Source organism: Phyllopteryx taeniolatus, chromosome 2 (assembly GCF_024500385.1).
Source record: "Phyllopteryx taeniolatus isolate TA_2022b chromosome 2, UOR_Ptae_1.2, whole genome shotgun sequence".
NCBI lineage: Eukaryota > Metazoa > Chordata > Actinopteri > Syngnathiformes > Syngnathidae > Phyllopteryx > Phyllopteryx taeniolatus.
In genome coordinates this window covers 38,409,404-38,425,558 of record NC_084503.1, presented here as the reverse complement: position 1 = coordinate 38,425,558, position 16,155 = coordinate 38,409,404, and the positions used below count along the sequence as shown (strand labels likewise).

Here is a 16,155-nt window from a genome sequence, read left to right as displayed (position 1 = left end):
CTGATACATTTTGTTGAATTTGTATTTCTGAGTCACAACTGTTATTTCCTCTCTGAGGACGCACGTGATTAAGCATGTGATCCTTTTCTATTGCACATGGTTACTGAAGTCCTGCACTGTAGCTTTGTTCGACTAACAATGCCACTTTGTAAGAATCGTTTAAAAGTACATTTGACCTATAAAGCACTTAGACACTGTACATGGTTTGCACGGTGCCCACTGTGAGGTAGGGTGCAGGGACGATGGCGGCACAGTGCAAGCTTGGCCATATGCACTGGTTGTTCAGCAACCGTACAGAAATTAGTCTAGTGCCTTTTCCTGCTGCTTTGAACAGAAATTAACCACAACTCTGCAATATGCATTTGACATTGTTACAATGCAAAGCCCTGGCTTTGCTTATAATGAGGAGGAGAAGACATGATACAAGTGCAGCATGTGTGGCTATGCTTTATTTTATTTTTAGCTAGAATCTTTACTTTTGAAAATGCTGAAATCACACATTCTACCACTGCTATTGTGTCATGGCAGCAAATACACAATGTATAGTTTGGTTGACTGTGTATACTGCGCTGTGCTAAGTGCAGTGCGTGAAAAGGCCTTTGTTCAACTAACAGCTGGGTGTTTATTCCAGTGATGGAAAGTAACATACATAGTACAAATACTTGGTTACTGTACTTAAGTAGATTTTTCAGTTATCAGGTATGTTCTTAAGTATTTCTTTTTTTGATGACTTGTTACTCTTACTCTACATTTGATGACAAAATACGTAGGCTCATTACATTTCTCAACCTCAGCGGATGACGACATGATGTAAAAAAGACATCGATAGAGAGAGGTTAAGTCAAGCAAGGGTCAAATCTTTGATTTGATTGATTACTTGATGGAGATCTCGGGGTTTTATAAGGCAGAAAAAAACAGGGGCAGCAGTGACCTGGAGGCACGTGAACCAGGTTGAATGACGATGATGATGCAACAGATTTGGCAAAGCAAGATATTTCTTATCCATGGCCTTCTTTAAGAAAATTGTTTGAATTTGTCTGCTCCAAGAATGATTGCATTCTGTGTGTCCTCTGCCAGTTTAAAAACCACCACCATCTGGCGTTCAAAAATTCTCTGTCTAATCTGAAAAGACAGATGGGGAATTTTTTTTCAGTTATCATTAGACAGTTTAGCCGACAAAAAGCAATTGACAGGCGTTCATGCAGGACCTGCTGTCAGCTCGGTGCTGATTTTCCTGTGAGAGTTTACCTTGCAGCAAAGCTGTGTCCAGTGGTATTTTATTCTTAGTACGAGCACTATGCAAGTTAATAAAAGGTAATATTTCCCCCCCCCCCAATTATGCCAAGTTATCAAAACAGATATTGTATATAATTGACAATAAAATTCACTTTTACTATTGTACTTAAGAACATGTCAATATGTTCTTTTTTTGCTTTTACTTAAATACATTTGTTGAATTTGTATTTCTACTTTTAAATGTTTTTTACACATGTACTTCTACCTAAGTACAGAGTATAAGTACTTTTGCCATCTTTGTTAATTGTGTACAAGTAGGCCAAAAGTGCCACTAGTAGTGAAAAAACTACTAGTTACTAGTAAGACACAGTCATTTTACTAGTGTGTTGAATTGTGTGACCAATAAATGGACCTTAAACTGGGTATGCTTTCCATAAGAGGTTGAAGCTTATAAAATATCATTGCTAATGGCAGAGGTGTCAAAAGTATTTACACTCTGTACATAAGTAAAAGTACAGACACGTATGTTTAAAAAAAAAGACGGGTAAAGGTAGAAGTACAGATGTTTTCAAATGTAGGGGATAAACATAAAATGTCATCAAATGAAATGTGCGTTTAAAGTTTATGCAACCAACAACAGTTTTTAGCTGTGTGCTTATTTGGTGTGCAAAAATATTAGTTTGTGCCAAAGCAGAGGCTGAATCGTATCGTACAATGCTTTTAAAAGTGTAGTCCAAGTCCCACTAGAGGTACATGGGCTCCCTCTAGTGGTATGCAATAGAATAGCTGTAAAGGCCAGTTTTATTTAACTGTGAAGTACATTTGCATTTAATCTTGAAAAAATATATATCGTTAAAAATTTTCATATTTATTTAGTTATTTTTTGTTTAACTTTTGTATGCAATACATTTTAGATTGCATTATTGTTCATGTAGTTTTTTTTTTATTTTCCCAGAGTTAATGTTGAGACGGCATAATCTTACAGTGGCTTAAAGTGTTGTTGTAGTGGTACAGTCACCTGACTTCAGTGCAGGCAGTGTGGGTTCAGTTCTCACACAGTGACAGTGTGAAAGTGAGAGTCAATAGTAGTCGATGTTCCGGTATGTCTCCAAGAGTCTCTTTATCTTAAAATTCACAACAATCAATATCTTAGTTAAGAGACTTGAGCGTGCACTCCTCTATGCATCCATGTATGACAGTGTACATAATGTACTTTTTGCAGTGGTGTCACCCATACCCTGTTCCACACACAATTAAATTCAAATTGATTGTCGTAGGAATGAACACGCACCTTGTGATCGCGTAGTACTATTTTCAATTTTTGTTTTAATTGCGGCGGCACGGTGGCTGACTGGTTAGAGCGTTAGCCTCACAGTTCTGAGGACCCGTGTTCAATCCCCGGCCCCGCCTGTGTGGCGTTTGCATGTTCTCCCCGTGCCTGTGTGGGTTTTCTCCGGGCACTCCGGTTTCCTCCCACATCCCAAAAACATGCATTAATTGGAGACTCTAAATTGCCCGTAGGCATGACTGTGAGTGAGAATGGTTGTTGGTTTGTATGTGCCCTGCGATTGGCTGGCAACCAGTTCAGGGTGTACCCCGCCTCCTGCCCGATGACAGCTGGGATAGGCTCCAGCACGCCCGCGACCCTAGTGAGGAGAAGCGGCTCAGAAAATGGATGGATGGATGTTTTAATTGCACGAAAGAAGTGCAACCCTTTATTCCGTCTTCAAGGCCACCTAGTGATGAATGTTTTTTTGTATTAGAACTAATTAAAAAAAAGTTAGGACTAAATTTGACGCGAGATTTGAACAGTCCCTCGCCAACAGATGAACTAACGGTTGTTAGAAAACTGCAGTTGTTTGTTTACATTCAAACTTCAGCTTGCAGCCCATGCGACTGACATCATGCACGCTGTGATCGTTGTATCTGAGTGTCAAACGTACGGCCCGCGGGCCAGAACCGGCCCGTCTAGGGGTCTAATCCGGCCCGCGGGCACTGTTCTGCCCATCACTCCCTGACAAGGAAAAGCTGGAAATCACTTCTTTAGTGAGATGTAAGCTACAAGATAATTTGATCCATGCTAATAGTTGGAGAGGGGGTTGCTAATTGTTTGTGCAGACTAATGCTAACCTCATATAAATTCACTACTTTTTATGGCAAGCTACTGAGTGACAATTAAATAAGTAGCAAATTTGAGTTTCTACTTTGCACTTACAAACAAGATTGGCAACAAGATAATAATCAATAAATGTGAATATTTTCCCAAATGTAGTTGTAATTATGTGCAGCCAAAAAGATGGTACAACAAAGTTGAATTGTAGTTATTAATAGCTTATAGGGTCACGGATATAATGGTCCGGCCCACTTGAGATCAAATTGGGTTGGATGTGGCCCGTGAACTAAAATGAGTTTGACACCCCTGTAATTGATTCAAGAAAATGTATGCGCTATGTGAGCTTTCCAGGACAGTTTCTCCAAAGAAACTTTTATTAAAGTGCTCTATTTCTTCATTATTTATTTTGACTCATGTTTGCACAGATTATCTTTTTTAGTACCAAAATGTATCTTTTTAAGATTAAGAGATTTAAGGTACAAGATACTTGGTATAGAAAATGGATGGCTTGACAATAATATGAACTGTACTTTTTAGGAATAAAAAGTATATTTAATGTTGTACCTAATGGTGGGACTTGGTGGGTTAAGTACTTTTTTCCCCAAAAGCAATAAAATCTTGACTTGCCATGATATCTGTTTAAAGCAGTTACATCCCATTCGTCATTTTCCTCGCCACATATGAAAACTTTACTATATTTAAAATGCACTGTGTGACCTAAGAATAAACTGGGCGTGTGCGTAGCTTGCGAACCACAAAGGATTGGGCTTGTTACGCCACTCGTGACCGAGAGGTGGTGCTGTCGCAGCGCTATACGGGGTGCGTGTCTCTGGAACGTCCATAGTCCCTCCACGGCCCGTGACGTATTTCCTGGGGCTTGTGTAGATCTCCGGCGCCTCACCACAGTGGGCTACCATGACTATTTATAACCAGGAATTCTGTCTTATCAAATGTTCTGTGGGTTTTCAGCGCCGTCGTCGTTTCTAGCACCGCTCGGTGCGAGACAACAGCACGCCGGGTCGAGCAGCATGCAAACAGAAGCTGGTAAGTTGAGCCTTTTCGTATTCGTAAGTTTGCCGTTAGCTCTGACACACGACATTCGGACTTGTTTTGGTCAATGTTCGGGTTGTGGACAGCCCGGTACCAAAGGGACGGCGAGCCCGAGTGGGATATTGTGGTCTTGTTGAACCAGCTGGCTGTCAGTGGTTCCGGACTCGGGGCTCACACACGCCGAGGTGACGTCGACCGCGTCCGGTTTGATTGGGCGACAACCCGCGGCTTTCCTGGATTTGTAAAATGTGATACGCTTTAGTAAGGGAATGTGAAATTTAAAAAAGAAAAAAAAAAGGAAAAAAAAGGGGGGCGTCTTTAAAGTCAAGATTACGCCGTCAACGTACCGTGAAGTCAAGTTTGCGTACCACTTTCTGGTGAACTTCGTCAGGCAGACGGCGATAACTGCCAGATGATGACTACGTGGTGGTGTCACGGGCTTGACTCGTGAGGTGAGACCGAAAACACTCTCATGTCGGCGGATCTTTCGCAAACGTTTCAGTGGAGGTATTTTATTTTATTTATTTTTTTTACTTTACAAGCCTGAGAAGTTTGCCTGCAATTAATCTCGAACACGTACTGTTTAGTATTTTACACTGCCAATGCAATAACAAACGTCATTATTTGTGTTTTTTGGGATGTGGGAGGAAACCGGAGTACCCGGAGAAAAGATGAGAACATGCAAACTCCACACAGGCGAGGCCGGATTTGAACACGCAACCTCAGAACTGTGAGGCAGACGTGTTAACAAGTCGTACACTGTTCCACTTAAACTGTTTCTCTTTCATTTTAAATGTAATTAAATCTGCCGTTGTTTACACAAAACATATTTAGTTTGTCAATGCCGGGTGGAAATCCATGTCCAAATCTGGTCAATTTCATATTTTTCTTCCACAAATCGATACTGATTTTACAAATTATTGACCAATCTAAAATGTTGAACATGGCTCTTCTCTTTGATGATGCGACGTTAATGGCTCAAAAAACATGTCGGGGGTTTTTTGGTTCCTGAAAAGTGACAATTCGGAGATGTGAGGATTCTGCTGAACGCCAGCGCTAGACTACCCAATTAGAACTAGGGGTGGGTAACGGGTAACCCTCGGTTTTCAGACCACGGTGCAGTACATTTTTGGTACAAGTTTCGTGCATGAAGAAAACAACTTCTTTCTCTCTTTCAAAATGATCTCTGTATTTTGCTTGTCAGCAAATTTATTTATGAATGATCTAACTTATTTCAAGTCAACCGTTATTTAAATACAACTCTTTCTAATGGTAAACTGCCTCTTATTCCTTGACTGTATACATGTGACATGACAGTTTAGTAATAGTGTAAAATATGTATAACAAATTAAAATGTAAACAAGAAACAGTAATTATGCCAAGATTTGGATTGAGTCGATTGGTCTTTGTCAAATATGGACAAAGCGGATCAACATTATTCATTCACTCCACAGTCACACACTGATGGTGGTAAGCTACGCGTGTAGCCACAGCTGCCCTGGGGCAGTCTGACGGAAGCGTGGCTGCCATCCTGCGCCTACGTCCCGTCCAACCACCACCAAATATCCAAGCACATTCATTCATAGGCAATGTGAGTGAAGCGTCTTGGCCAGGCACACATTGACGACATGCGCTCGGGCGGGGGTACGAATCGGCGACCCTCCGGTTGCAGGGCGTACTCTTACCCTCAACGCGATGCCGCCCACAATTTAGTGATACTGTCTACAGAGCTGTCTTTTGCATTGTCTGTCATACAAGTTTGACAATCATTTAAGAAATGAGAAATAAGAGCCTTAATCTGCTGAACTCTCATTAAAACGCTGGACTTAATAGCTCAGAGGTGGTATTTCTGCCCGCATAAACCTGCGCTGACATATTGTTTCAGTGTCTTCTGTAAGTAGAGATCAGATAAACAGAATGTAATTGTGTGTTTGTACTTTGAAATGTAAATATTTAACAAATGAGGTAATTGGAAATGTGCCATTTTTTGCAAGGTTAGTATTATCCTTCTTGTTTAATGTTTAACTTATCATGATTCCCTGTATTTCCTCTTATAACATTCCGACATGTGGTATCATTTACTGACACCGCTCAACAATGAGACGGTGGGGTTTGCCTCGTGTCTCTGGTAAATGGCAAAATACTTAGTGTGTGTGCTTTTAACCCTGCTGTTAGGCAACTGAGTGGCTGAGCTTGTAGGTGAGGTCACAGTAATCTGTATTTAAAGTCAGCGCGTACTAACCTCAAAACAGGTTTGGAAACGTTTTTACTTGCTGCACCAAAGGATAGAGGAAAAAGTTGAGTAAGTTTTGCTACAAGTTTGTCTTCTGTTTTTAACCTGTGTATTCTATTTGGCTTTTTGTTGTTGTTTTTAGTTTCACCTTATGAATTATTGTCCTGAAAAAAATTTGATTAATAGCTATAGTTAACATGTCCTTATTTTCAGCAAGACCTCAGGTGATAAAATAGCAAACTGTACAACTATAAAATAGTTTTTTTTTAATTGAATGTAGTTATTTTCTCTTACACTGGCTTCTGGTTTTCATAGAGAAATTTAACTTGGGTGTACAGAATTTACAAAAATTGGCAAAGGACTTAAAATCTTTGGCTTTGTTATATTGTGCATGTTCTTAGGAAAAAAACAGATGACCTATAAAAAAGAAAAGGTTTTGAAAATACACTTTTCAGATACAATATTTTATTCATTTCACAATGCATTTAGCAGTAATACACAGTGTTCTGTCTAAGGTAAACTGATTTTTAACATTTCAAGTCTCCATTGATCTTATAATAACGTTATTTTCACTTTATGCAGGTTGAATTTAAACAGAAGGTCAGTAAAATAGCGAAGGACGGCTTTATATACACTTAACATGACCTGTACAATTGTCTCAGATCAACGTGTGAGATGATTTTAAACTTCCCCAATTCAGCTAGTTAGATAATAAATGATTGTCAGACTGTGTGAAGGAGGACACAAAAACACTGAAAAATATTCCCCTCAGCAGAACAAGGTCATTTCGCTCAATTGTCATTGAAACGGACTAAAATAATTATAGAGTATTAAGAAAACAGAAAAAGCTCTGTTTTCAATAATAATAAGTATTGATATTTTAGGTACTGTTCTGTAAAATCATTTGACCAAGAAATTACTAATTAATATTGTTGTTGAAAGAACCATTCAACCACTGAAATTTTGCCTTCTAAAAACAGTGGTCTCACTTAAACAAAAAAATAGCGAAAGTGTACATACGTATTGTCCCATGCTTATGAACCTCCCAAAATAAAAATCAATTTCAAACCATATGAGTGCACACAAAGCCTAAACTTTACTCAGAAGCTCAAACAACATAGCCAAAAAACGCCTAATGTTAGGAAGTCTAAATACTGATGTGTCCAGTTGGCAAGTTCAAGTACTTCCACATATCCAGAAATAAATATGCAAGTTCTTCCAGACAGTTTTTAACACGTCTCAACAATGACAAACTACCGAGGTGCACATTGAATGTGTCGTGATGGAATAAAGAAAACCCATCATTTAATCCGTGGGGCGAGCTGTCCCTGGAGACAGAGCCATTGTAGGAAGGCTGTGATATGTTACAACAGATGAGAAGACTGGAACAAGGTAAACACGTTTGACCACTTCAAGCAGGAAGGAGTGAATTTGAGCAGTTCTATTCAAAGCATCGGAATCAACCTAGTCTTAAATACAGACACGTAACGCAGTTTAAAAATGCAACTGGCATGCAAAAGGTATTTTCAATTCACTGTGGCTTCAGAGTGTTTTGACTAGACCGCAATATCCTGCATGTTGTTACTAAAACCAGTTTTTACTTTAGTAATTTTTATTTCTCTTTAGCGATGCCTACTCTCGCATGTTCTTTCAGGCTTGTGTCTGCTGGGTGTCTCAAAACAATATTGGATCTAGTCTTGACTGTTATTTTCATCAAACCTCTCAAATCTAGCTGCCTCTTACAATGCCTGCTAAAAGCCGTTACTCTTCTGCCTTGTCGCAATATAGACGGATATTTCAAAATTGAAAAGTTCATCCGCTAAAGCTACCTGAAACCACATGAAAACAACAGCAGAAGAAATGAACCCCCTGTTATTTAATTTGGCCTCTGTTTTTTCAACTAAACTTTCCTGATATGACTTTTTTTTATATATATTGTGGTACTTGTCAAACCTTGCAGCTCTGCAAACTTGTATTTATTATTCCTGTTTCTCCTGTGTTTTCCATCAGGTAAGCTGTGACATTCCCTTTCTTTGTTCCTCCATGTACCGGCAAGTACCGTGGGCAGCCCTGGCCTGGCGGAAGGGTGCAATGCTCAGAGACTGTGCTTCTTCCGGAGACACAATGGCTGCTGGCCCACCAACTCCCTCTGTGAGCAGCCATAGGCTCACTCTGGTAGAGTTGACATTATGGTCTCTGTTGATCTTGCTGGTTTTTGGGCTGGAACCAGTAATGGGTCAGAAGATCTACACCAACACATGGGCTGTCCACATACCTGGAGGTCGGGAGGAAGCAGAACAAATTTCCCATAAACATGGTTTCATCAACTACGGACATGTAAGTTCAGCATTTTTCTGGTTTACATGAGTTGAATACAGTAGTAGGGTAAAAACACAAAATGGTACAATGTTGTGATTAGACTTCTACTGAATTATTATGTTTTTGCAAGTTATCTAATTCAGTGGAACTAAAGAGAATTTAGTTTCCATTAGTTCCTGGCTGGCTCAGTATCAGCTGTAAGCACTAATCGCCAAATCGCTTAGCAATCGTGATATATTTGTGTATGCGTCCTCTGGGTCCAGTTTAATCAGTTTAACATGCTGTTTTATAGTGCATCTGCGTCTGCCTGTTCAGAAAGCCCGACTTGACTTTCAAAGCAACATACTGTAAATCTGAACATGTGGCCAAGGAACGACACTTTCTTTGTTCGTCAGTAATGTCTGTATTATCTGGAAAATGTAGGCTTGATTCTATATTAAACTCTGATGATCACTTTTAAGTCTACCTGGTACTGTTCAGCAGCACCATAAATCTCAGGCCTCCAAAATAACCATTACAAAATCACAGCATGGGAGGCTCCAGTGGTTTGACAATGAAAAGATACAGTATGACGTCACCTAAAAGAATTAGCTTGGGTTTTTACCACATGATATAAGAAGCAACTTGAGAACCCTAGAATTGGAATTGTATGAGATAACATCATATCTCATACAATTCCAATGTCGTGATCTCATTTTAATGACCCGGAAAGTAATCTACATGTAACATTCATGTGTTTTTGGGTATTGATAAGCGTGTTTTACTGTCACCGTCTGTTTTACTGTCACAGCATCTTGATTACAGTCTAGAACATTATTGCTCTGACTGAAACCAAGCCTTTTTTTTTTTTTTTTTTTTTTTTAAAGCTTTGGACAAACAAACATTTGAAATCTTTCGCTTATGGTGACTGGTTTGTGAGCTATGTGTGGTCAGACATAACCTTGTATGTGTCTGTGTGACTGCTGTCGTGTGCATGTTTTGGAATTAGGAAGGAAGGACGGAGTCTTTTGGGGTGATCAAAGACTCCAGCCGACTAGTTTTTATCAGTCTAATCAGGTTGTCTAGAGCAGGGGTGGCCAACTAGTCAGAGACTAAGAGCCACTTTTTTTTCTGTGTTACTGCAAAGAGCCACATACACGGGTACACATGAACATCATCTTTTAATCATGTATGCACGCATACACAGACCTCTGCTCAGCCAGATCTAATGAAAATAACCACACCAACATGATAATATCAGTAATTTTCAACAGTTAACATTGTGTACACTGTCTCACACACACAAACTCTCAGTTCAAGCAAGTCCACAAACAATAATAGAATAATTTTCAATAACATCTTTCTCTTACTATGCTGCTTAGTGAGACTTCTGGCATTCCTTATCTTGAACAATCTTCTTCAAATCTGGCTTGTATTCTGTTGTTGCCACTCTAAGCAATTCTTTCAAATGAGTGTCAGTCAGAACAGATCGATGCTTTGATTTCACATGTTTCAGGGTAGAAAACACAGACTCGCAGACGTACGTTGACCCAAACATGGACAGTATCTTAAGCGCAGCTCGTTTGATGTTGGGGTATTTTTCAATTGGCACACTTTTCCAGAACTCAACGGTCCCTTCCCTTAAAACAGCTTTCAGTTGATCCTCCTCACAAAGGTCGATCATCTCCAACTCAGCCGCAGCCTCATCTGTGACGAGCGGGGCTTTCAAACAGTCTGGCTTCCAAGCCAGCTGATATGATGCAAGCGTTACGGTCTCCCGAGTGTTTTGTAAATTTTTTGCAAAACTGCACCTGATTTTCTGCCGTGCTTTTCAAAGCGACCAACTTGTTCTTGCGAAGTTCAGTCCCTTTTGGAAATTCCTGTTCGATGTTAGGGTGGAGTGAGCTTAAGTGACGCTGAAGATTTGAAGCTTTGAAATGCGCTAATGCTGCGTGACATATAAGGCAGATCGGCTTGCCATTACGTTTAACAAAAAAATATAATCTCTCCCACTCTGGCAAAAACGTCCTGTGTTCTTCTTCATATTTTCGTTTGGCTGTGCTTTTTTTCCCTGCCATTTCAAGAGGTAACTTGACGGAAATTGTTTACAACACAAATGATGTCACACCAACGATTCTCTCGTCGCTCGTTTGACGTCACTCAAACAGGCTTACATGGTCAGTGTGCCATCTAGCTGTAGGGGGAGTGAATGACAGCGCCAGCCAAGCATTTTTGACGCATGTCATGTGACAGCTCCTGAAGAGCCGCATGAAACTAGTTAAAGAGCCGCATGAGGCTCGCGAGCCGCGGGTTGGCCAGGCCAGGTCTAGAGATTCACATAACCCCACATTTCCTATTTCTGTAGTGCTTCTCTTCACTAGGTTTGGGGGTGAGCTATAGTCTATCCCAGCTGACTTTGGGCGAGAGGCGGTGTACACCCTGAACTGGTTGCCAGCCAATCATAGGGCACATATAGAGAAACATAACATTATCACAACATAGTGGAGAAGTGAAGTGAATGCTTGACACATACTCAAGCGATTAGTATACCTTTTCTCAATTACGGTAGTACTTATGTGAGCCACTCAAATTTTCAAATGATTTTGTTTTCAGGTTCAAAAGCATTTAAAATGGACAGTCAAAATGAAAAGTGGAAAAGTTCCCTATCAGACAGCCCTCAACAGAGACCTTTTATGATGGGTCCGACAGTGAAACCAGAGTATCACTTCTTTAAGATTGCCGTGGCATTCCATGACTAAAAGGTTTGTTAGTGCTAATCAATCAATGTAGGCTATATACTTAATCTAAAACACTTTTATGTCAGTGAGAAAACTGTTGCTTAACAAGTTATGATGCACTGAATGCACTGGCTAGGCTATGTGTATTATCTGTCAAATGCTGACAGAAACATCTTTATCATCCTTTTTTCCGTTTGAGCTATAAAGTGTGACGCACAAAATAGCAATATTAATAATGTTCTTTAAATAAAGAGGACCCCTGAAAGAAAGCCTTATGACTGCACTTTCAAATGATAGGTCCATTTTGGAACATGGGAATAATTAAAACAAAGTTAAAGTAATTCAATTAAGAAATTGTCTGACTCACATATCTTGGTATTTGGATTAACTGCCAATTTGCTTCTACAAATGGTTGCTTTACATTTCAAAACCTTTTTCATGGCCGCATCAATGAAACTTGCTTTGCTTCTAAAATGAAAATAAGATCTGGTTGAGTCGCAGTTCCATTTTATTGGCATTCACGTCATAATGTGGGATTAGAGTATACATTAACACCAGCAAGAGGTGCTGAGAGTGACACATTTAATTAGTGAAGACACTTTTAATTAATTAAGAAAAATTGAGTTGTATGAGAATAGAATCAAGGTTGACATGGGGAAATGCATCTGCTATGCGCAAAAGTACATGAGTGCTTTTTCCTGTAATCTGTTGAGATTGACTTCTTGTTAAAGACCTCAGATTTCTTGCATATTTGAGGCCACTCGCTCTTCCTGATGCTGGCCTGAGTTTTTGTTTCTTTTTTTTCTTCCCCTCCTCTTTTTAACCAACTATTCAATCTTGTACATAGCTCATGAGTCTTGTGGTCAAGGGAGTGTCACTATTTAACATGCTGTTTTGCAGCATTAACCTGATTCTACCTCATATCATGGCAATTTAATGATTTAAGAGTATATTTGACAGGATTTTTTTTCCAGCAAAATGTCAAATATGTGAAGCTTGAAAAACAAATAATGTGAAGGTATTAAAATGATTAATTTTAGCATTTATAATTATTGGTTAAGTCTGCGGCGGCACGGTGAGCGAATGGTTAGAGCGTCTGCCTCACAGTTCTGAGGACCGGGGTTCAATCCCCGGCACCGCCTGTGTGGAGTTTGCATGTTGTCCCCGTGCCTGGGTTTTCTCCGGGGTCTCCGGTTTCTTCCCACATCCCAAAAACATGCATGGTGGGTTAATTGAAGTCTCTAAATTGCCCCTAGGTGTGAATGTGAGTGTGATTGGTTGTTTGTTTATATGTGCCCTGCGATTGGCTGGCAACGAGTTCAGGGTGTACTGAACCTGTACCTCCTGCTCGATGATAGCTGGGATAGGCTCCAGCGCGCCCACGACCTTAGTGAGGAGAAGCGGCTCAGAAAATGGATGGATGGATGGTTAAGTCTGCCTCAAGCTTGTGCTACGTGAATGCTATTGTAGGATGCTAAGAATAACTTCACAACCCTTCATGACAAAATGATCAAAGTTGCTTGGGAACTTGTCGCTGTGTTTTGCTGCTGATGGATAAAAAAAAATAAATACTGAAAAAGAAGATTTAAATTTTTTTTATTGCCACAGGCTGCTCTACTTTGGTAACCTGTTCTAGATGTATGAGAGAGGTCGTTTGTAACAAATCAACTATGCTTTTGGTGTCATCTGTTTCTACTTAGGTGCTGAGTTTGTCTATTTTCATAGTTCATTAATGTCTTTTCAGCAAGGAAATGGCATCTCTGTCCAGAACACGAGTAAAGGACTAAAATTAGATAATAAAATGGTGGTGTTGAAATTCATGAAATGTCTTTTGTTCATTTTTGAAAATGGATTGTTGAGGGAAGAACTTACGCTTCTGGGCGTAGCAACAATGTATGCTAATAATAGACTTCTTCCTTTGTGTCATTTACAGTCACAATAACCGGTTTATCCTTGCTCAGCATGATGCAATCGCGTTTTATTTTTGGTTTCCTGCTGTTGGCACCTACTGGTAACAATTGTTTTCAATTATCACAATACCACATGGTGCCAAAACTTGGTTGTAGTCGCTAGACCAAATACACTACTTCAAGATATATAATCAAATAGACAACTTTGACAATTCTTGATAATAGACAACTAAGTCACAGTACAATTGTCTTATGACAAAGCAAAGCAAAGCAAATTTATTTAATAGCGCATTTCATACACAAGGTAAGTCGATGTGCTTTACATGATTAAAAGCATTTTAAAACAAAGAAAAAAAAAACAGCTTATAAACATTCAAAACAAAGAGAGCAAATTAAATTTTCTCCACTTACGTTCTGCTTTCCTACACTTTGATTTCGAGGTCTTTACCCTCATTGTGCTCCTCCACGGTGTTCTAGGTCGCCTCAAGATTGTCTTAGTTTTAATAGGAGTGACAGCATTCATGAAATTTGAGATTTTACAGGTGAAATTATCCCAAAGTTCATCAACTGTCTCAGCACTCAGTTTGTGGCACTGCAATGGTCTCCATAAACTTAGTGGCGGTACTCTCATTTATGTACCTTTTTCTTAATTGACATAGAGGTTGTCTGAACTTTTGGAAGAATCTGTAATTCAAAGAATACACAAAAATGGTCAGAAATAGCCATATCCTTAATGTCAAGTGATAGAATCTCAACATCCTTAGAGATGACCACGTCTAATATGTGACCTTGAGTGTGGGTTGGACTCTTATGTTGTTATTAAAAGCTTTTAAAAACAAAGAAAGAAAACAGCTTTTAAACATTTAAAACGGAGGGGGTGGGGGAACTAAATAAAAGTACAATTAAAACGGCGTACAGTGCAAGAAATATGATCTAAAAATGGAAATACTCTAAAAAGCATGAGGAAAAAAACAAGAGTTTTTAATCTGGATTTAAAAACATTCACACTTGGGGTTGACGTCACTTCTGTTGGCAACTTATCCCATTTGTGTGCAGCATAATAGCTAAATGCTGCTTCACCATGTTTGCTTTGGACTCTGTGCTCCACTATTTGACCTGAGAAAGCATCTACTTCCAGACTGTGAAACTAATCAACTTGATGAATTAAATTTTAATCGTTGAAAGTCAAATTTTGTCTCTGGTGTAATTATGTTAGGATGTATAATGGCTAAAAAAGCAGTTCCTTAATTTAGTTCTACTGGTGGTTTATGAACTAAAATATTCTATATATGATGTAAAATATATATATATTTGCTACAACCAGCATGTTTCAAAAGAGACTGACAGGAAGAAATCCATAATTGGACTCTGGAGAACTGAAGCTATGACCTGAGGGAAATATGAGGTGTTTGAGGAAAAAAAAAAAAAAAAATTGCAGCAAAGACACTGAACATGATTGGACCAGAGATGATGGGCGAAGAATGCGCCTGGTGAGCGCTGCAAGGAGCCACTCTGCACGATCCACACGTTTCCTCTCTTCAACTGCATTGCTACCGACCACCTTAAGAAATGCCTTTTGAGATTACATCCATATGAATTTCACTTGTTCAGCATGCCCTAAACATTTCTAGGATAAGGAATTAGCATTAAACAAAATTTTGTTTATTGACTGCAGAAAAAAATGAATACATAATCGATTTAAAAAAATATGGATTTGAAAGTAAATGTTTGGAACTCTTGTTTCGATGCAAATAAATGCTGCATGTAGGAGTGCAAACTATCCTTCTCGTTAGATTTAATCAGCAGCTTGGTTACAGCTGAATTCATGCAAAAACTTTCTCATTTTAGTTAACTTGAGGACTTCCAGGTTCCACAAGTCAACCATATAACTCGTCACCAGCTATAGCTGTCTACCTTTAAATATTTACTATAGTATAAAGTGTGTTTTTGTAAGTGTATTTACTGGTGCAGTATCATCATTAATCCTTGATGCACCACTCTGTATTAAATCTTCTCCGGCCCACTTTAACTAAAGGGACACCGCAGCTTGTCTTGTTGAAGGTGTTGGGTCCAGTCCTTTAATGTTTTATGCTCCCCTTAGACCACACCGTCATTGATCAGCAGCAATGTCTACATTGTCTTTGGTCCAAGGGTCATTGTGAGAGCGCTGGCTTTTATTTTGCACTTTGGCCTCTCATGAAGCAGGCCTGCATTTCACTTCATTGCAGTGCAGCTGCTCTTCGAAAGTTAATGAACTGCAGAGATTGACTGATCCAGTCTTCTCCAGTGGAGAACATGCAGCTAATACACCTGAATTAATGTACCTAAACCGTATTGGCCATAAAACAATAGAATGGATCGTACGGATGATTCATTTGATTAAGCTAAAGTATAGACATGAAAATGCAAATTGATTGTATTTATTCATACAATAGCATATGTATAACTGGAAAGTATTATACTTGCAATAAAATCTGGGCGAAACCCTCCTCCATGCCTACTGGTTGAAGAATCTAGTTGATATATATACATTGCTGGCAGTAAACAGTTGGATTCCAGTTGACGAATTATAAAGAC

The 16,155-nt window shown here is 39.3% G+C and overlaps 1 protein-coding gene across 4 annotated transcripts in view; it reads left to right on the top strand.

The window, feature by feature from the left end:
* Nucleotides 1-4,223: 4,223 nt before the first annotated feature.
* Nucleotides 4,224-16,155, top strand: part of furina (furin (paired basic amino acid cleaving enzyme) a) — a 91,638-nt gene continuing 79,706 nt past the window's right edge. The window contains exons 1-2 of one of the 4 annotated variants that reach the window (XM_061766116.1): nt 4,224-4,393; nt 8,643-8,969. In XM_061766116.1, coding sequence (XP_061622100.1) covers nt 8,676-8,969 — 294 coding nt within the window. In that variant the 5' untranslated portion in view covers nt 4,224-4,393; nt 8,643-8,675. Of the gene's footprint in view, nt 4,394-4,737; nt 4,852-6,484; nt 6,702-8,642; nt 8,970-16,155 lie in introns of those variants that run through there. The other 3 variants (XM_061766119.1, XM_061766118.1, XM_061766117.1) reach the window with 3 other exon arrangements.